General features: G+C 39.6%; 2 protein-coding genes across 4 annotated transcripts in view; one reads left to right on the top strand and one right to left on the bottom strand.

Annotated features, from left to right (window-relative positions):
- The first annotated feature begins 481 nt into the window (after positions 1–481).
- The window catches only part of Lmpt (four and a half LIM domains protein limpet), a 241,741-nt gene continuing 220,993 nt past the window's right edge, over positions 482–21,229 (top strand). The window contains exon 1 of the mRNA XM_074095660.1: positions 482–652. Within this exon, the coding sequence (XP_073951761.1) occupies positions 605–652 (48 nt within the window). The 5' untranslated portion in view covers positions 482–604. The remainder of the gene's footprint in view (positions 653–21,229) is intronic.
- Positions 13,115–20,624, bottom strand: LOC141433562 (uncharacterized). Of its 3 annotated transcripts, XM_074095654.1 has the most exons (4): positions 19,372–20,624; positions 18,752–18,870; positions 17,425–17,616; positions 13,666–13,757 (listed from the first exon to the last, which is right to left on the bottom strand). In XM_074095654.1, the coding sequence occupies exons 1-4, from the start codon at positions 19,389–19,391 to the stop codon at positions 13,750–13,752; spliced, it is 339 nt and encodes a 112-aa protein (XP_073951755.1). In that variant the 5' UTR covers positions 19,392–20,624; the 3' UTR covers positions 13,666–13,749. The 3 variants fall into 3 exon arrangements, with proteins under 3 accessions (XP_073951753.1, XP_073951754.1, XP_073951755.1); XM_074095652.1 differs by having other exon boundaries at positions 13,115–17,616; XM_074095653.1 differs by lacking the exons at positions 17,425–17,616; positions 18,752–18,870 and having other exon boundaries at positions 13,115–13,757.

Genomic DNA, 21,229 nt, shown 5'->3' with positions numbered 1-21,229 from the left:
TAATTCGTCATTTATATTAAAATTAGATATTACTCGATTACCCGCTTAGCTACCTTGATATGATAAACGGATGATAACGAACTTTATCAGATTAATATCTGCCAAAAATTCTCTTCCACATGTTCAGAGCCATATCTGCAGACATAGACTGCATAATATTTACAACGTATTCAGACCGGACAATCGTGCTTAACAGTGTCTCTATTCACCTACCAGTCGGCTGACCGCCAGTGATCGCAGCATTCTCTCCTTATGCTCGAGGCCTATAAAACAGAGAATGTAAACATCTCTACATGATTCATACATTCAGCTGTAATATGTAAACTGAGTCGACATTGAGATCGTAACATCTTTAACTCGATTCAAGCAAAATGCGTTAACTTGAGCCGCGTGTATATAACCTCTAAATCTCTTGACCGGTAAAAAGACGGATCGGCAAGCGTCGCTCTACCCTACCCGCCAGTCACAAAACACACTCCGCGCGGACGCTACGTCCCTCGCCGCTAAGTTCTACTCGATAAGTTAACAATTACAATACTTCATCTACCTAGTTCGATGCTTATAAGTTCTAAGTGAATTTCAAGTGAAGTGAAGTGTTGTGATCATGAACGGAACGCCAGCCCGACGGCCCAAGAGTGCCTTCTCCGAAATGGTAAGTTTTAAGAACCTTTAGTTTTTTAGAAACTGACCATTGGCGAGTGAGAGCTGAGAGCGCGTCGTTTTTAAATGTTAGAGCGGGAGAGATGATGGAGAATGCTGAATAGTTCAAATTGTCCAATAGAATGCTTATCTTGTACTCTGTTTAGTTTTGTTTTGTTCCGTTTTAGGTCTATGAGAGATAGATTTTGCGGTAACTTAAACTGGTGTGATGTTGCTCCATTTTTGTTTGTTCCTTGTCATCTTAAGTTGTTAAACAAGTTTGTATAGTAGTATATGCGTGCCGGTAAAGCGAAAAGGTACTAACAGAGACTGAGTGTAGTTTCTTATGTATAAATCTATGGTTCGGTGAGCGTTCTGACTGTTATCTTAACCTTGTGTATTTGTTGTTATTGTTAAACTTTTTAATTTTAACCACAGAGAAAATTAAATTATAGGTAAAGGGGAGATAAGTTGTTGCCAAACAATTACTTGCTCTAAATGTAAAGTTTAACCCTCGTAAGCTGTATAAATTACATAGTAGTGAGCTTTTATTAACTATTATTTAAAGTTTATAAATGCAGATACCGACATCAACTGTTAAAATGTGTACTTATATCTAATTCCATGTGATTAAGTATTTTAATATTTAATTGGCAATTTGTTTCATTAGACAAGTATAAACAAAATCTTGAGGAAAATTACCAAAGCAAAAAATAAACAAGGTTCAGAATATCTTTTGATGTAGGTGATAAATCTAATATTAATAAATAATTATGTAAATGAAAAGACACGTTTTATTTATATGCGACACTAATTCACAAGTTTGAATTACTTTTTCTTAACTTGTTATTTTATGTTACTTAAAAACCTGTTGAGTGGCTTGCCGTTAACAGAAACTAAAGTTATATACATAATGACTACCACACTAAATAGGTAAGCTAAGTATATATACACGAATCTGGATACAAATAACGTAATAACTTCATATTCATTCTATCTTATATTATTGTTAATTTTGAATACAATAAAGTGTTTACATTACAAAGTAAGTATCTATAAAGTACCTATTTATCAACTTTATAATTTTTTGTTATGTAAACAATATGTTTTTGCTCAAATACCAAAAACTGTTACACATAAAAGGTTAAAATAAGTTTGGTCAATATAAATCACAAATATTGACTGCATCAAGTTCAAAACTTTATAATTCTAGGCATTAAAATGGATTTGGAACACTTAATACTTTTTAGTTTCATTGCTTCAGTTAAATTGAGTAGCTTATTGTAAACAACATTTTGAGGTATTAAACGGAGGCAGGTGATTAATGATAGTAAACATACTGAATGTTGCCGTAAATAGAAACAATAAATGAATAGCTACACTGTATATCCATGCATATTTTTCAATACTAACTAGATAAAATTTAAGACACTCCCTCCGCCTGGATGTCCGTTGATAAACTGGAGATGGAGGAATCAAGGCTAGAAATGTTTGCTTAGTTTTAGTGCTAGTTTTAGTTTTATTACTGTAAGGTGGTGGTGCTTCTTCTTCTTCTCTTCTTGTGGTGCCTCTCCACTACTGGAGTGGGTGGAGTTGGTGGAGCGTATGGAACCAAAATAAATCTATCTTTCTTTTTTTTTCTTTCAAATGCCTGTAGCTCGCACACAGTCTAACAAGTACCACCAAGCTGGCGAGCGTACGTCAATCTTCAAGCCACAGAAAGACAGACAGACATACAGACAGACAGACAAACATGGCGAAACTATAAGGGTTCCGTTTTTGCCATTTTGGCTCCGGAACCCTAAAAAGCAATAAACAGCAAACAAATAAAACAAAAGTGAACCGGCCGCTGACTCAGCATTATGCTGAGCCGTTAGACGCCTGCAGCGCTGATATTCTGTCAGAACCGTTCGACGGTACAACTTTAAAAAATCGTACAAAACTACAGTTTTCTCGCAGACACGAAACGATAAACGGTACCGGTCGAACAGTGTAGTCTTATCGTTAGGATTTTTGTAGCGTCTGTGGGCTCTAACCAGCTCTGACCGATACTGCCGGAATAAAACGCATCTTTATACTGTTACTGACACGTGTTTGACACGCTCTTGGCCGTTTTTTGTGTTTTCTTTTTCATTGTATATATATCTGCTAAGGTATAAATTAGTTTGTAAGTTACGACTTACGCTAGAATATCTATCGAAAATACAAACTGAGACATGGATGCACAGAAAAACCAGAATAAGAGACCAGCGCTGGGAATCGAACCCAGGTCCTCAGCAATCCGTGCTGCGTGCTATAACCCCTACACCACCGCTGGACAGGAATCTAGACACGAATTTTTCCTATGCATACATATCTCAGGTTGCTTATTTCTACTACGCTACTTATGCAACGAGGTAGCTCTATTAACTATACATTCGATAAACTATTAAGTATGGGTAATAACCTGACTTAGTTAAATAAAAATGTAAAATATTTAAATTTATTTACTCTGTTGATTACTGTTGTGATTTAGATACAATTTGAGATTATAATAACTTTTTATGTTTGGTTTGTTTTATTAAAGGGGGTGCCTGAACCTCCCTACCATAGGGAACTTTGTTAAGAGCATCTATTAATACTCCAAAAGTTATAAGCCATAATCCTTGACCTTCGTAGTTTTCGAGATATATGCTTCCAAGTGATCTTGAACCCTTTAGGACTCAATAATCCTTGCGCTTTTTGGATTGCCACGAGACTTTGTGAACTTATTGATAAACTTTGAACCCTTTTCGCTGTGGCCTTTATATGTATTTGTATTAAAACTATTCCGAGTATCTATCGTTTACCCGAACTTTATGTTAACCTAACCTCAATGTATAAATTTTATAGAATTATTACTATTAAAGTAACCTAACCTAACCTAACCCACTGCATTTTATGAGATGACGTATCGAGAAAGCTCGAAAATTGCACGGTTTCATTTTTATGACAAGTTAAATTATGACAAAAAAAATTTGAACCGTAAATGGTAAACACTTGAAATTTTCAAAGATAAATATTTATTGCAGTTTTTTTATTCACAACACAAGATACAACAATATGATAGGAAACAAAATAAATAAAAACTACATAAATATACCAAACTATAAAAAACAACACCGGCGTATTCCCCAACACACTGGCGGCATTACCTCTCTGTACAGTCAGAGAAATTCGCTGGGAGAGGTAAGCGCCAGCTCTGGGGTCTCCTGAGGTAAAAAATGAAAAAAAAATAGATAAAAATTCAAGAGAATTCTAAAATAAAACTGAAATAATGTAATTAATCATTTAGTTCTTTACTTCAGTTTAACAAGATTTAACAATTAAATAAATAAATAACTTCCCTGTTTTTTTAAATGCGTCGTGGTAAATATTTTACAATAATGCGCGACCCTTATTGCGTATTCGATTTACACTTAGCTGATTTTTACATGGCAATCTATTTCAGGAGGTCGACTTTACGCATAGATCGATACCTGTGGTGAACCATACATAATAAGCTTATAGCAAACGCGTTGGGATGTGAATAAGGTGCTCCGCCGAACATGACATTTACCTGCATTTACCCTTTTATGGTAACTTTCATCCGTGAACTCATTGGCATCACTTTTTTTAACTCTTTTAACTTCTTTGCACCACGCGCCATATAAATCTGCCTAAAAGTTCATTACCTACTTGATGTTAGTCTTGACGCATTTTTGAGACACATTTTTTATGCGACGTCTTTACGTTACTCCCGGATTGTGTTCGAATCGCATAACGGTATAGTGCCTATTCAATTATTGGAATTATACCTTTATAGTTTTTGTAGTACTAGTCGTGGCAATGAACTTCTAGGCAAAGTTAGGCGGCGGAAGGTATGGAGTATGGTATTAATTTAGGGGAGGCCTATGCCCAACAGCGGACGTCTTTCTTTTAATGTAGCAACAATAAATTATTTGTTACTAACCATAACACCAAGCTTGAAAATCATTAATTATTCACAATCATTATTTAAAAAATCAACCAAGTGCGAGGCAGACTCGCCCGCCAAGGGTTCCGTACAAATTTGTAAGTGTTTACGAATATGCAAAACAGCATTCTCAGGCGCGCGAGCGGTAATCTAAATAATCTGATGAAAGAGATGGCCATTGAAATATGTAACTGTTACATTCCATCCGTGAGGCGAAGATTGGCAATGAGGTTCTTTGATTAAGCGCGCCGTTGGTATGTACCTACTTTAGATATTTTAAGTAACTTTTAAGCTCAAGTTTTCGCTTACTCTTTCTTGGGGTAGTGAAGTAATAACCCAATATAAATATTAGTACTAACTGCGGAATCACCGTATTTAACTTTGTTGCATATTTTTTAAAGGAAATTAGTACTATGTTTGTGTTGAAGAGTGTACAGAACAATATAGGAATATTAGCTTATTTTTTTTTTCTCTTTTTTACTTCTTTATTCATTGTTCTCATGTTTGTCACGAATAAATATTTTCTTTCTTTCTTTCTTTCTTTCTAAATGTAAAACTGTAGCTATCTGTCGAGATCCTGTAATTGGGTCTGTGTTGCTATTCCCACTACATATATTGTGTTTTTAGCTGTTGTTTCTCCTTAAATATATAAATAATTAGTGTTATCTGAGCCCCTAGCAAAATGTAGGTACGCAGTGTGGGGACATTTTAGATCGTTACGAGTAAGTAAATGTATAGACAAAAATTAAGATTTACAGACTTTTCTTACTACTTGTGCTATGAAAACTACCTTCATACTAAATTTCGAGGTTCTTAGACAACCGAAAGTACCCTGTAGTAGTTTAGGTTTTTCGTTTACCTAGGCCAGTTTTTACGAAAACAGTTACTTCTTGGGAAAATTTCCAGAAATTTCCGAGAACTTTTTCTACTTTTTGCAAACTTTCCGCAACTTGCACATCTGTAATCTAAACATAGGCCGATATTTGTAGTAAAACAAATGAAGTTTATCTTTACAAAACACACGAGTTCCTAAGACAATCAGTTCAATGACCTTTGATTCAAATATAGCAGTTATCTTAAGTTTGATGTGAACATTAATATATGTAGAGGGCATGGAATAGACGGGTTTTAATTATTCGCATCGTTTACGTGTAAGCGAATATTCTTAGTCTAGTTTTATTCGCATTGACCAAAAGAAATAACATGAGTAAAGTTTGCTCGAATTTCATATGCCATAATGTATCGTTTTCCATAATTTTCAATTGTCATAAATTAATTTATTTCTGAAACAGCATTCACAATTGCTACTAAGCTAACCTAACCTGCATTCTATAAGATGACATTTCAAAAAAGCTGATACCAGCTCGGTTCTAAATATTTTATGGCAAACGTTGGTATGGCAAGTGAAATTATAGCATATGAAATTATGGGAAACGAAATGGCTGTACATGCCCTACCCGCCCCGAAATATTTTCAGTTGAGGACATAAATATCTATACAGCCATAGCGTCAAATATATGCGACCTCAAGCGGTTAGTGGCACATATTTTAAACATCATGGTAACGTACAGTCGAGGAAATTGAATCATGTACCAGGATAGAATCTTTTCATAATTAATTTCACTATGATTTACATATTTCGCAAATGATGTCAACATGACATTCTGTTGCACAAAGGTTTCCACCCTGGTACGTGATTTCATTTCCTCAACTGTACATATTTATGCCCCTGACTGTAGAAATAAGCTTAATAAATAAGCTTAAAAGGTCTCTACCCATCACACCGTATCATACCATGACCGTAGTAGCAAGGTATCGGGCAAAATATATTCTTTTCACTTCTCATGCTCGTAAATTCCGTGTTTACATTATTTTTAATTTATATAAAACTATAAATCAACGAAAACAATCGAAATAGATCAATAAAATTTAAAATTTATAATTATATATGCATGAACAATAAAAGGTAGATAACATATACAGTAAGTGAACAATTGTTCCCACTGTTGCTATATCATTGCCTCGCCATCGAAGTGAAAAGTAGAGTGTAAAACTCGAGCCTTAAACCCATTTTCCTCTCGACGTGTCATGCACCCTCGCCGTACCGGCTCGGGTGGCTATATGTCTTGGGTAAAATGGCTCATTTTATACTCTTGTTGTACCTTATTGTATTGAAAACTATGAGACTATGCCCGATAGCACGTTTCCTAACCAACCGTCGCCGTCTCGCGTCATGTATGCGCACATTCCGTTCCTGCCATGTTCCTATTACAGTCACGGCACGCAACGCTGTAGTGGGCAGCGACCTTTAGGCTACTTCCGAAGTCCTTTCTACACAGGTTAGACCAGTCGCTGAGTAAGTGTGCGCAGGCGACGAATTCCACAGAAACAGGACGAACTGGATTCTTAATTATAAATATGCCATCACGTTTTTTGCGATAACTACACGTAAGTATTATGACATGACCATGATCTCAGCGTTTGTCGATTGTTTTTGTTTCTCTATTTTTAACCCCCGACGTAAAAGGAGGGGCGTTATACCCTCCTGAAGCCCACCATATAAATATTTAGAAAAAAAATGACAAAGCAATTAGAATCTAATTGTTTCGAGAATAAAGTCAAACTGCCGTCAAACTGGCATGGTGTAAAACAATAGAAAAACAAAATAATTTTTACTTTGTTACATTTTCATAGATTTCTTATTCCCTTGAACTTATTGTGTACATTCTATTGCACATTGGGCCGACCGAGGATAAGTTTGACTGTATGTCCGTCTGTTTGTTTATCAGTCTATGGCATCGTGTCTCTCAAACGGATAGACCAATTTCGATGCGGTTTTTTTACGTGAAAGCGAGTTTTTGCAATGGTTCTTAGCTATAATTAAAATTGGTTCAGCCATTTTTTTAGATATTGAACTTTCAAATGACGAATTCGGGGGTTTATATGCATACCTATACATAGACGTTTTCATATTTGAGCTGTCCTCAAAAAGTTGTTCACTTTTGTTTAGGAGTAACGTACGAGACGTTGCTCAGAGAATTAGTTCGCTGAAGTGGCGTTGGGCTGGCCACGTCTGTCGCAGGACCGATGAACGGTGGAGCAGACGAGTCCTCGAATGGAGACCACGGACGGGAAAACGTAGTGTAGGGCGTCCTGAGGCACGGACGGACGACCTTAAGAGGGTCGCTGGCGACGGATGGATGCGAGGGGCTGAAGACAGAGTGTTGTGGCGCGCCATGGAAGAGCTTATGCTTTATGCTTATGCCACTAATGAGCACGCTCATGGACTGTTTACATTTGCTAGCAATAAGCATGCTAGTTTTGAGTATGCTCCTAAATAAGCATGCTCAAAACAAACACTCCGACAAACATGCCTTTTGATAAGTAGCATGCTCCTGTCAGTTCAATGTCAGTGTTGCCACGGCAGTTACCGTGTTCTACGGCTTTCAGGCCAAAAATCTCAAAATCTACGGCCTACGGCTGCTAACCTGTTGCCGTTACGGCTTTTCGCAAATTCAACGGCAGTAAATTAATTAATAAATTCACTTTTAGTAACTTTTTTTTGCTTGCAACTCTCGTGGCACTACCAATACTAGAATGCTCATTAAGCAAACGCGTTAGCACTTGCTTATTACCTTTCCCTCTTCCACCCCCTCATCCACTAGCATGCTCAATAGCAGAGCCTGCTATTGAGCATGCCAGTAAAAAGCATGCTCGATAGTAGCATGTCTTGTTCACACATGCTAGTAGGTAGCATTTTCTCGACAGTAGCATGCTCTCGTGTTACTAACGAGCATGTGTTGAGGGGCCTATGTCCAGCAGTGGACTGCTGTAGGCTGATGATGATGATGAGGAACGAAACGTATGTCTGATCGGTGTATAGCAAAACCAAATTTCGAAGTGAAAGACGTTCAAACAAATGTTTAGTCTACATGAGGTAAGCCTAAAAGCATTTGTGAAAAAGTGGTTACAAGTAAATTCGAATGCGGCTATGTTTGTTTTCATCTCGTTATAATTTCTCTGTTCTTCTTGTTTTTTTTTCTCTTCTTTCTGCTAATTATTTATGTTTTTTGCTTGGTAACAGTCTTGTTATTTGGAATAGCATGTTCAATTAAAAGCGACATAAGATTGAAATAAAAATAGAAGACGTTTCGCTCATTTCGTGTTCGACTTCGCTCCAGGTACGTAGGTATAGCGTACAAGATAGTTAAGTCAGTAAAACACAATATGTGTTTTCGGTAGAAAATCCGCCCTTCTGTTTCTTATAAATTAAGAGATTTAGGGGCTGTTTCACCATCCATTGATTAGTGTTAACTGGCGGTTAGGTGTGATGCCGTCTCTATTTGTTTTGTTAGAATAGACGGAGACGGCATCAACACTAATCAATGGATGGTGAAACAGCCCCTTAGAGGTTCTATAATAATAAAAAAAATAGTGCCGCTAGAGGTATATTTCACATAGACCGAACTACCATAAACACTACAACTTTTTACCCGACTGCGAAGAAGGAGAGTTATGTGTTTGACCCGAATGTATGTATGTACGTATGTCTATTCCTATGTTCTCTCGTAACTACTCATCGGCTGAACCGATTTTGATAAATGATACGTCATTGGATTCGTCTTGATGACGCGAGTCACATGAAATTCTTGGGTAGGTACTGTGTGACTGGGTACATGAAATTCTTGAAAAATCAAAATGGCGATGAATGAAAAAATTTTGGCGCCAAATTGTGAGTTTCAAAATGTTTTTTTCTTCAAACCTATCGAGTAGGATATTGCCAAGTGATAGGTCAAGTACGAGTCTGACTCACGTACGAAAGGTTCCGCATCATTATCTATACAACATTAGATAGACATTAGCAAAAAACGGCAAAACAATCACGTATGTTGTACGAGTATGGGAGCCTCACTTAAAAATTATTATATTCTGTTAAAACCTGTGAAAATTTCAAGTGTCTGACTATTACGACTTAAGAGATAGAGCCCTGTGACAGGCCGACGGACAGACAGACAGCGGAGTCTCAGTAATAGGGTTCCGTTGGCACCCTTTGGGTACGGAACCCTAAAAAGAGGTAAACGTTTATGCTTGAAGTAGACCGCAAATGGCTCTTTTACATGTCACTTTTTTAAGCTACCAGCGCTTTCTGAAAGACCATCATTGGCAAGAAGAACGCGCCACAAGAAACTTTTGCAGAAAGTCATTTATTTATGATTTGGTTACCAAGATTCTAATGTATCCCTTATACATATAATGCAGCGAGTTAACAGCCGCGCAGCTGCAACGAATGGTGCAGAGGACCATAAAGTAAATGCGGTCACACGGCACAACTTGCACTCTGTAATTACGGCACCACTACCGTAAGCTATTTATTACCTGCGGCTTTGCCCGCCTGAAACAAATCTAGAATGAAAATACAAACTGAAATATAGATGCACAGAAAAACCAGAAAAATAAGACCAGCACTGGGAATCGATCGATCCCAGGTCCTCGGCATTCCGTGCCGCGTGCTATACCGCTACACCACTGCTGGACAATGGTACAGACACGAATTTCCCCTATGCACCACATATCTCAGCTTGTTTGTTTCTTATTTAGCCACTTAAGCAGTGACGCTAGCGACATCTATACCTACCGTAGCCCTCATCGAGAAACTTTCGGCATTCCATTGGAACTAACCGCTCACCCGGACAAGAGATATCGTTATTAAGCAAACAAATTAAGATTGGTTTTTCTGAAATCTTTTTGTATTTTATATTTCAATTCCAAATTTTTACTTTTACGGTCATCCCGTAAAACCTAAATTGAAAATACAACCGTAAAACCGGGATGATCGTGAAAGTAAAAATTTGGAATTGAAATAAAAAATACAAAAAGATTCCAGAAAAACCAATCTTAACAAATCCAGAAGTTGAACATAAATTCAGGAATTTTACAAAAATCCTACGAGATTTGAATAAATTCCTCCATCATCATCATATCAGCCGTTAGACGTCCACTGTTGGACATAAATATAAGGCAAATGAAATTCGGGCAAACGATAGAGAACGTTTACTTTTTATTCTGGTTTGATGGGGGTAACAAATAAAAAGTTTTTGGTAAAAATTTCATTTTTAATACAAGATTTTTTTGCTGACTGTACTTTTTGTTGACCGTACTTGCATTGTCACCGGAAATTACATTTGCATACCAAATTTCAAGTCGATGCTATTAACCGTTGAAGAGTTCCGTCCTGCGGAGACGATCCTGGCCGGACTACCAAGATGTCACTACCAGATTATTGTATTGTCACGCAATTTACATAAGTATGCCCTTTAGTATGCCGAATTTCAAGATAATCCGACTTCTAAAAGTAGGTCAAATTTAACTTGCAAGATGCATTACTGTAACTGTACATTGCAAGTTAGTAATAAGTCTAAAAAGCTTATAAAAAAAATAACCAAGTGCGGGTAGTTCGAAATACGAGTGCCGGTACTTGGTGATCAAGTGCGGGTAGTTCGAAGGACTCGCGCTGCTAGGCAGACTTGACACCTCACGCTTCAGTCACTCGTGACCACGGCTACTGTAATGTCGAGATAAATTATTCGTGTGTTTTAGCGTGATCACGAAAGTTTAAAACGTGAAGCAGCAGTGCTTGCATTGTTGTGTTTCGGCGTGGAGAGTAAGACAGCCGGTGAAATTACTGGCACGTGAGGTATCCCATCTTAGGCCTCTAGGTTGGCAACGCGTCTGCAATACCCCTGGTGTTGCAGATGTTTATGGGCGGTGGTGATCTCTTACCATCAGGAGACCCACTTGCTCGTTTGCCATCCAGTCGTATAAAAAAAAAAAAAAACGTTATATTCTTGAGAACCCTAAAAGTTGATACAATTGTGACCCTTAGTGTTCATGCATCTTTAATTTCCAATGCATAGTACAGTTTACTAGAACAGCAGGGGCTGGGAACCAGTAAACTGCTAACATATTCTATTGTAGCAAAGCAGTGCCGAAGTTGAGGGAAATTTCAGTTTCTCATCTTAGCTCCGAAGTTAACATTGTGAAAGCTGAAATCTAGAACAAACTCTAGATTGTAAAAAGTAAGAGTATCATCACAATATAAATGCAGACAAAATACTTACAAGCTGTAGCCAACATCATGCTAAGTTTGATAATTTGTTTGTTTCTGTGTTAATTTTTTTTTACTTATAACCGACTGCGGTTGAACCCTATCTCACCTGATGTTAAGTGATGATGAGGAGAAAGGTTTCACTGGTTCAGTAACAGCGTTCACTCTAGCTTTGAATAGCCCTAGAATTTAAAATAAATTAATTGCGTTTTATATCTTAATTTATATTATATTATGCGACAGAATGTGGCCTCGGCATTACAGAGTACCATTTAAAATTAAAGTTATTATTAATTTAAACTGGGGCACTCAAAGAGGAAGGCTACTGCAGTTGCATCGATTAATTAAATAATTACAGGGCTTTTAAAATAGGACACGACATTTATCTCGTAAAGAAAAGCACTTTTATTGCTTTAATATCGTAAGTTCTGTTATTATTTAAGATACAGGAATAGATAACCTTTGGGGGAGAAAGGTTTTTGAATGGCAATCATGTTCGGGAAAGCGAAGCTTTGGCACTGGTGACTGGCCTCTGACTAGGTGAACCGACGGGTGTGCTGTTCAAGTGGCAAGTTATCGTTCAGTGATTGAAGATGATAATGATAAATATAAATCCTACTAATATTATAAATGCGAAAGTTTGTGAGTGAGTGAGTGAGTATGTTTGTGACTCCATAACGCTGAAACGGCTAGACGGATTTGGGTGAAATTTGGTATGTAGATAGCTGCACATCTGGAATACAACATAGGCTACTTTTATTCCGATATTCCCACGGAATAGGGATAAAATCTCGAAACAACAACCGCTGGGCTTAGAGTCATGAAATCCTACTAATATTATAAATGTGAAAGTTTGTGAGTGAGTGAGTGAGTATGTTTGTGACTCCATAACGCTGAAACGGCTAGACGGATTTGGGTGAAATTTGGTATGTAGATAGCTGCACATCTGGAATACAACATAGGCTACTTTTTATTCCGATATTCCCAAGGAATAGGGATAAAATCTGGAAACAACAACCGCTGGGCTTAGAGTCATGAAATTTGACATGATTGTTTTTAATGAAACGTCAATGAAAACCACGATTTAGTTTCGCGAATTCCCACGGGAATTTAAAAAAATCCCGAAATTTCAAATCAGCTGCTTGGATCTAATGATATACTTGTGCGAGCGAAGCCGCGGGTAAACACCAGTACTAAATAAATAATGCAAGGAATAGACATTGTTATTAAGTGCATTTTCTTCCAGAATTGATGTCACTTCTTTTTAGGGTTCCATACCTCGAAAGGAAAAAAACGGAACCCTTATAGGATCACTTTGTTGTCCGTCCGTCCGTCTGTTAATACCCTTTTTCTCAGGAACGCTTGGAGGCATCAAGCTGAAATTTATATTATTGTTTAATTAATTAGGATGCGGTCAGAAATGAGGTTAGGCTTTGACTTTTTACAAATACTGTATTACAAAAGGTACAGAGTTAAAATAATTATTTTTAATAAAAACGCGTGCGCGCGCGAGAGTCGTCGTTGGCCAGTGTCGGTGGCGGGGCGGCGGCCGCGCCGCGCCGATCGGGCGAGCGTCCCCCGCTCCCCGCGCTCCTCCGCGCATGCGCACACCGCGGCTGCGCAGGCCGGAGGCAAAGAGTAAGAGTGGCGTAGACATACTGGGGGCCCTTGAAGACCTGTCTTCAAGAGTCTTGTGAAGAGGGCAGGGGGCAGATCCTGTTGAGTGCCCGCCGTATGGTGCCTCTAGCTGTAGTGATGTCTGCCACACGTGGGATGCCATCTGGGCCGGGGTAGATCTTGGAGACTCTACCCATTCTCCAGTGTAGTGGTGGTAATCCATCGTCCTTTATGAGGACCAGCTCGTCAAGCTGCAGGTCTGTGTGTCGAGTCCTCCATTTATAGCGGTGCTGGAGCTCGGATATGTATTCTGCGGTCCAGCGGGCCCAAAAATGTTGACGCAGCTGCTCGAGTCTTCGGTAGTGGTTCAGTCTGTTAGGATTCTCGTCGCGCAGCGGCGGCGAGGGCAGCGACGTCAGGGGTCTGCCAACCAGAAAGTGCCCTGGTGTGAGCGGGGAAAAATCATTGGGACTAGGGGAGAGAGGGCAAAGTGGTCTGCTATTTAAAATAGCTTCAATCTGACTAAATAATGAGGCGAGCTCCTCGAACGTCAAATGAGTGTTTCCTAGAATTCTTTTTAAATGAAATTTTGCCTGCTTAATGCCGGCCTCGGCGAGACCATTAAAATTAGGAGCGTAAGCCGGTGAGAATTTAAAGTTAATGCCTTCGTCAGCTGCAAACTCTTTCATAGAGTCTTTATTGAGCCTTACAAATTCATCTATCTCTTTGGCAGCTGCCACGAAATTTCGCCCATTGTCACATAGCAGCTCGCGAGGTTTGCCCCTCCTCGCGATAAACCTCCTGAGAGATAGAATAAATGCATCCTTAGACAGCTCGCTCACGGCCTCCAAGTGTACACATTTGTATTTAAGACAGACAAACAAACACAAGTAACATTTAGTTATTTTACAACCACGCCCCCGTCGGTCGGTAATCAAATACGGCCCTGCAAAATCAACTGCTGATACAGAAAACGGAAAATCAGCTGTTATACGTTGGGCTGGCAAGTTGCCCATTATATTTTTTAAAGTTTGACCAGCGGCGCGCTTGCAAATAACACAATTGTGCGCCGTGCGTCGCGCCAGGGCTCTACCCCCAACCGGCCATATTTCCTCTCTAATAGAGGTCAAAAGGAGCTGCGGCGGTGCATGTAAGAGACGTGCGTGTGTCTGTTCGAAGATAAGTTTGGTGAGTGGGTGTTTAGAGGATAATATAATGGGATGCTTCTTGTCATAGTTATAGGATGAAGCATCCAGCCTCCCCCCGACTCTCAGGATCCCCTGAGAGTCGATGAAAGGCGTTAGAGACGACATGTGAACTTTAGCGTTTAAGTATTTGTTTTTTTGTAAAGTGTCGAGCTCATTTTTGTATGTTTGTGCCTGTGATAGCTTAATTAGTGTGTGCAAGGAATCCTTCAATTCTTGGGCAGTTAATGGGCCAGATAATTTTGTGCTAGTACGTTTGCAATTATTTATGAAACGACGTATGAATGCAACCACACGCTGCAATGTTTTCAATTTAGAATATCTTTCGAAATATATAACACATTGAATAGAATTTACGCTAGCACTCATTGATGTTGTTTTTAATTCTGGTAAGTCGTCATGGGATACTTTGTCCAGCGTGGGCCAGCTAGTCTCGGGTTCGCGAAGAAATTCTGGCCCGTGCCACCACAGCGACATTGCAGCGACATGCTGGGGATCAACGCCGCGAGAGGCCAGGTCAGCTGGGTTATGTGCCGTGGGCACGTGCCTCCAAGTTGAAGTTGAGGTAAGATCAGTTATAGTTGCAACTCTATTGCGTACAAATACATTCAACTTGGAGGGATCGGTTTTTAACCATGCTAGGACCACGCTGGAGTCAGTCCAAAAAATGGTGCGTGTAATAGGTTTTCTAAGGGCTGCAGTTACTGCTGCCCATGCTTGGGCCGCTAAAAGGGCTCCACACAGTTCCATACGTGGAATACTTATGGGATTCACGGGTCCTATCCTATCCTTTGCACACAATAAATTGACACTTTGTTCACCTAAGTTTGTAATGGACTTGACATATATGCATGTCGCAAAGGCTGACTGTGACGCGTCACAGAAGCAATGAAGTTCTATTGCCAGTGGCAAGTTACTCAGTACATTTCTAGGAATTGAAAGCGTTTTGAGGTGGTGTAAATTTTTTATGAACCGTGACCAGACACGCCGAATTTCAGGCGGGGCAGGATCATCCCAACCCAGCCCTGCCTTCCATAATTGTTGTATGAGTAATTTTGGTTTGACTGTACATAAACTCAGTAGCCCTAAAGGATCGAAAATTTTGAAGGTTGTTGACAGAAGTGATCTCTTGGTTACATTACCCTCATCATCATTTGATTCATCAATAGAGAAGTGAAGCGTGTCTTGGCCAGGGTTCCAACCTAAACCAAGCGTTTGGCAAGATTGGCTTAGTGCCAGATTGTCGTTAACGTTAATGTTTTTTGAATTTAATAGTTTAGGTGAATTAGATCTGTATTTTCGTAAGTTAAAACAACCAGCATTTAAGCATTTTGAAATTTCTGTTTGTATGTGCAATAGCTCAGACTCTGTGTCACTGCCAGTAAGTAGGTCATCACAGTAGAAATCATTTTGCATAACTGCCTTTATGTTGGGGTCATTGCACTCTTCCCCCAACTGCCACAAGCACCTGGCGGCTAAGAAGCTCGCACTAGCAAAGCCATAAGTTACTGTGTTCAAGGTAAGTGCGCGAATTGGTAAGTGCTCATCTTCGCGCCATAGAATTACTTGTAAATCCCTGTCAAGCTCATTAACTAGAATTTGACGGTATTGTTTTTCGATGTCACCTGACAATGCGTACTTATAATGGCGAAATCTGAGCAAAATGTTAAACAGGGAGTCTTGTATGCAAGGCCCTACCATCTGTATATTATTAACGCTGTAACCAGAAGAGGTAGGGCAAGACGCGTCGAAGACGACGCGTAGTTTTGTGGACTCACTCTGTTCCTTGACCACTGGGTGGTGCGGTAAGTAGTTAGGGCTAGACAGCAGCTGAGACTCGGATAGATGTCCTAACTGTTTATATTCATCAATAAATTCATTGTACCTTTCTTTCAGTTTGGGCTGTTTTTGAAAACGATTTTCTAAATTGAGCAAACGTTTTTTGGCCATATAGTAGGAGTTGCCCAAACAATCTGGGGTATCAATTAAGGGCAGTCGGACTACAAAGCGACCGCTATCTAAACGGTAAGTATTTTCTATAAAATGCTCTTCAATTGGGTGCTTAGTAAGGAACCCATTATTACTTGGCCCAACTACCTTGGGCAGTTCTTCAGCCTCCCAGAACTTGGTCATTTGAGACGAGAGGTCAGCAAGGCAAAGATTGCTTCGAGTGAAATTTGTATTTGTGGCAAGGCTCGTACTCATGACAGAGCCTGCAATGACCCAACCCAATTTTGATTCAATCAGCATTGTTTGTTTGTTTGCCAAGGGTTTTTGTTCACCTCCCACTATATGCCAAAAAACATCAGCTCCTAGAAGGACATCTATATGAGAGGGAATATTAAATGTTGGGTCGGCTAGCCTCACTGAGGAAGGTATTCCTAACTGACTCACATCAAAATATTGCCTTGGTAAGTTATCAGTTATTTCTTTGAGAACCAAGAAGTCCAGCTTCGCAGTAAATTTGTCAGATAATGATTGAATCTGGGCAGTACAGCGCCCTGGAACACACTTCAATTGAGTGTTGCCTATACCTAGAATGGTTGTGGCAGTGAGGGGCAGAGAGGGCAATTGTAATCGATGTTTCAAACCTTCACTTATATAAGAGGACTGGCTACCACAGTCCAGAAGAGCCTTTACAGTTTCCTTCCTATTATTACAAGGATTAAAAACTTCAATTAATGCTGTAGACAATAGAACTTCACTACTGGTCAGCGCAGATGTGGACACAGTGGGTGTGTCCACATTAGGGTTCTGTAAAACCTTAGCAGCAGTGGAGGTGGACGCTATGTCAGAGTCTATGCTAACACTGCTAGGCTGAGGGTTAGATGTGTTTGAAGCTAGTGTTGTGTCTTTGTGTAAAAATGTGTTGTGACGTTTCTTACACACACGGCAGCCATTCAGTTTACACTGCCGCGTCTCGTGATCGGGGCGTAGGCAGACATGGCACAGTTGGAGCTTAGAGGCCTGCGCCCATCTCTCGTCCACGGTGAGATGCCTGAAGATCTTGCAGTCGTATATGCGGTGCTCACCACGGCACACGACGCACGGCACACCCTTGTGGTTACTTTGTTTAGCTGAAATCACGAAGGTATTTATATTTTTATCTTGTCTGAACAAGCCTTTATTATTTGTATTATTTTCATGTTTATTAAGAAATTTATCCTTTTCCTTTTTTGATTTAGAAAGAGTTTCTAGAACATCTGCGCGATTTTGAAGAAATTTTCTAAATTCGTCCAGAGTTGGCAACTCGGACAGGTTATTCCGATGCTCTTCCCACTTAACATTGGTATTAGGGTCAAGTTTGGCAGTAAACATATGTATAAGAATCGAGTCCCAATGTTCAGTGGGCTGGCCAAGGGTTTTGAGCGCTCTCAAATTTTTTGTTAAGTGATCATTTAGAAAGCGCAAAGCTTTGTCAGACTCCCTTTGCATGGCGTCAATGCTCAACAAAGAGTTAAGATGATTAGTGATTAATTGTCTTTTGTTGTTGTATCTTTCGCACAAAAGTTCCCATGCCTGAGAATAATTGAGCTCGGATACTTCCAAGTTAGATATGACCCGAGAGGCTTCGCCCTCCAAGTATGTATTCAAATAGTGAAACTTATGAATTCCCTTTATTCTATCATTATTGTGTATCAAGGATTCATATGTGTCACGGAATTCCATCCACTTATAATAAGAGCCATCAAATTTCGCAATGCGTATTTGCGGCAATTGAAAGCCCATGTGCTCAGAATGATGACAGTTATTAGAAACACTGGAGCAATGATTACCATCTGATGGAGCAGTGGGTTTTTGCTTGGAAGCCGCGGCCCCGTCAAGAATGCATTGTGCCGTGGCAATAGATAGATGAAAATTGTCTTCTATTTCCTCGCGTTCTGATAGCTCGTTATCAAGATTATCAGGGTTAGAAACTTCTATGAACGTTTGCAGCTCATCGAATTTTGAGGATAACTCAACAATTCTATTTAACCTCGATGTTAATTCGTTAAACTTTAAGTCGCTTAACGGTTCATTCACATTAAATTTATTTAAATAATTAGTGAATTTAGTTAATTGGCCTTTTACAGAACTTCTTTTAGTTTTATGTTCTGCGGTCTGAGCCGCCAAATCTGCTTGAGACATTTTAAGATCAATGATTAACAAACTATAGCAAAATAGGCAAAGATACGAGGTTAAATAATTAATAAATTGGCTCAATAGGCTTACGCTCCTTATTTATGTGGCTGCTACGCGTTGCCGGCGTGTATAAACAAGATGGCGATGCCCCGCCGCTCCCGTGACGTGGCGAACAAAGCGATGAAACGGCACAGCGCGGCGCGCACTTCCTGGAAGCGAATAAGTGCAAATGCAAAATGGCGGCCAGCGAAGTGAACGAATTCTGTGCAATTTGGCAAATTATGCACGAAGTAGATGGCTTTAGTATGAATAGTATGGCAAAATTCGGATAAGAAATGTTAAAATGCGAGTAAGTATGAGTTAAATCGGGTTTAATAAACTTTATGCCTACGGGAAGAATTAAAAAACTTGAACAGTTAGTAAGGCGTAGGCAATATTTAAATCGTTAGAATATAAATAAATGCGTGCGAGATCACACCACAATGCAATAATAGTTAGGTACTTAAGTCAACAAGACAATGAAAGTGAGGTTTTTAACTGCGAAAGTTACGACAATACCTGACTGGCCTGCCTGTATCACCGTAACTAAAGCATAAGATAGCTTTTAAGGCACAGGAAAACACACGACACTCGAAGCGCTCGCCTGAAAGTTCAGTCAGAGAATACGGACCACATTATTAGGAAGTAGGTAAAGAAAGGACTGGGCTCACGGCACGTTCCTGGTTAGCATGGAAGAGAAGCACGGGGCGATGTCGTCAGGCAACTGCACGCGGCAGTCTTCAGTGCGTCCTTGGACTTCGTATCGACTTATCCCATCTTCTAGAATCTTCCACGTCGATCGGACGGGGATTTCTTCAGGAAGTCTTCGATGGCTGCTACGCCGCCGATTGTTCCTTCTTGATATCTTGAGCGCCTTTCGATAACGCGGTTGGCACAAAGTACTGTGTGTGCGCACAACCACGTGCCCGGAACGTGAGGTTAAGCGACCCGCGTCCTGTCACGGTCGCCACTTTATGTTTAATTAATTAGGATGCGGTCAGAAATGAGGTTAGGCTTTGACTTTTTACAAATACTGTATTACAAAAGGTACAGAGTTAAAATTATTATTTTTAATAAAAACGCGTGCGCGCGCGAGAGTCGTTGTTGGCCAGTGTCGGTGGCGGGGCGGCGGCCGCGCCGCGCCGATCGGGCGAGCGTCCCCCGCTCCCCGCGCTCCTCCGCGCATGCGCACACCGCGGCTGCGCAGGCCGGAGGCAAAGAGTAACAGCCTTATTCATAAAAAGTTAGAGCCTCCTTGAAGGCTCCTTGAAGGCCCGATGCTAAAAAACATGATTCATAAACGTCTGTTAGCGCTAATCAGTCGATCAAGGCTCTGCTAAAGTTAGCGGACCGTAGACCCTCCTTTATCTCCCTGCTAAGTCACAAAATGGCCGCTACAAGTTTGAACAGCTGACTTTGACAAGAGCAAAAAACCATACCGAAGATATTTTAGTGAAGGGTGAAGTTACGCAAAGATTAAAAAAAAATCCAGGAAAAAATATTTTCAGGAATTTGTATTTAAAAATCCTCTAAATTAGCAGCAATAAATTAACAATAAGTATGAAAAAAAAATAGGATGATTAACACAATTATGGCTTTTGCACAACATAAACATGCGGATCGGAAATGGCGGGAAAACAAACTTCTCGCTTTTTATTTTTTTTCCTGCTAATTTGCTGTCACTGCTGTCAACTTTTTTTTTTTTAATTATCGATTAGGCCATTTTTTGTCTTTGATTTGTCAAGGTGGCCAACATAACGAGTCTAATCAGTCTATCAGCGGCTCAACAACTAGCAGACTGCTAGCAAGCGTTTATGAATCATACTTCTTGACAACCGTCTAACAAGCTTAATCAGTCTGCTAAGTAACAGACCGATCAAACCTCAATTAAGGATTTTTTATGAATAAGGCTGTAAGAGTGGCGTAGACAATTATTATTCTACTGTCCCTTGGAGCTGCGAAAAAAACAAACTACTAAGCCAACGCAATCAAAAGATACAGCCGTTTATGCCGCAAATTTCCGCAAATTTTCGATACTCGCAAGGGAATCAAAACCTACAGGGTAATTCCCGTGAACTCAGAATCTTGAAATTTGCTACGAAGCAACGTCTTATAGCACAGGTAAAGGAAAAATTAATAGTTACACCGTAAATTTTTAGTTACATCCTTACATCATAATAAAAATATTTTTAATAATTTTAAAGTTACTACCTACAGGTTTGTGGCCGGTTTTTCACCTTTCCGCTATAATTGCTCCTTCGCTGTAATGTAAGAGAGGTAACGTGGTATTGTACTACCTGCTTAAAGTATGTTAGTCATTCATTCATAATTTCGTACGAAACGACATCGGGGCGGTTTTACAACATTTAGTCATTGTATGCAAAATACAAGATGCAAGTTAATTTTCTCGAGAATTTTACAAAATCATGGTTGAAGTTGGGCCAAGTGATTCATTTAGCACTGTTATGCATTAAGTACTATTACATTGCTTTTTCGTCGTTAGTAATTTGTTTTTTCATTGCAAAATTT

The sequence above is a fragment of the Choristoneura fumiferana genome, chromosome 12 (genome assembly GCF_025370935.1).
Source record: "Choristoneura fumiferana chromosome 12, NRCan_CFum_1, whole genome shotgun sequence".
Classification (NCBI taxonomy): Eukaryota; Metazoa; Arthropoda; class Insecta; order Lepidoptera; family Tortricidae; genus Choristoneura; species Choristoneura fumiferana.
The sequence above is the reverse complement of the archived record's forward strand: the minus strand, read 5'-3'. Positions and strand labels throughout refer to the sequence as shown.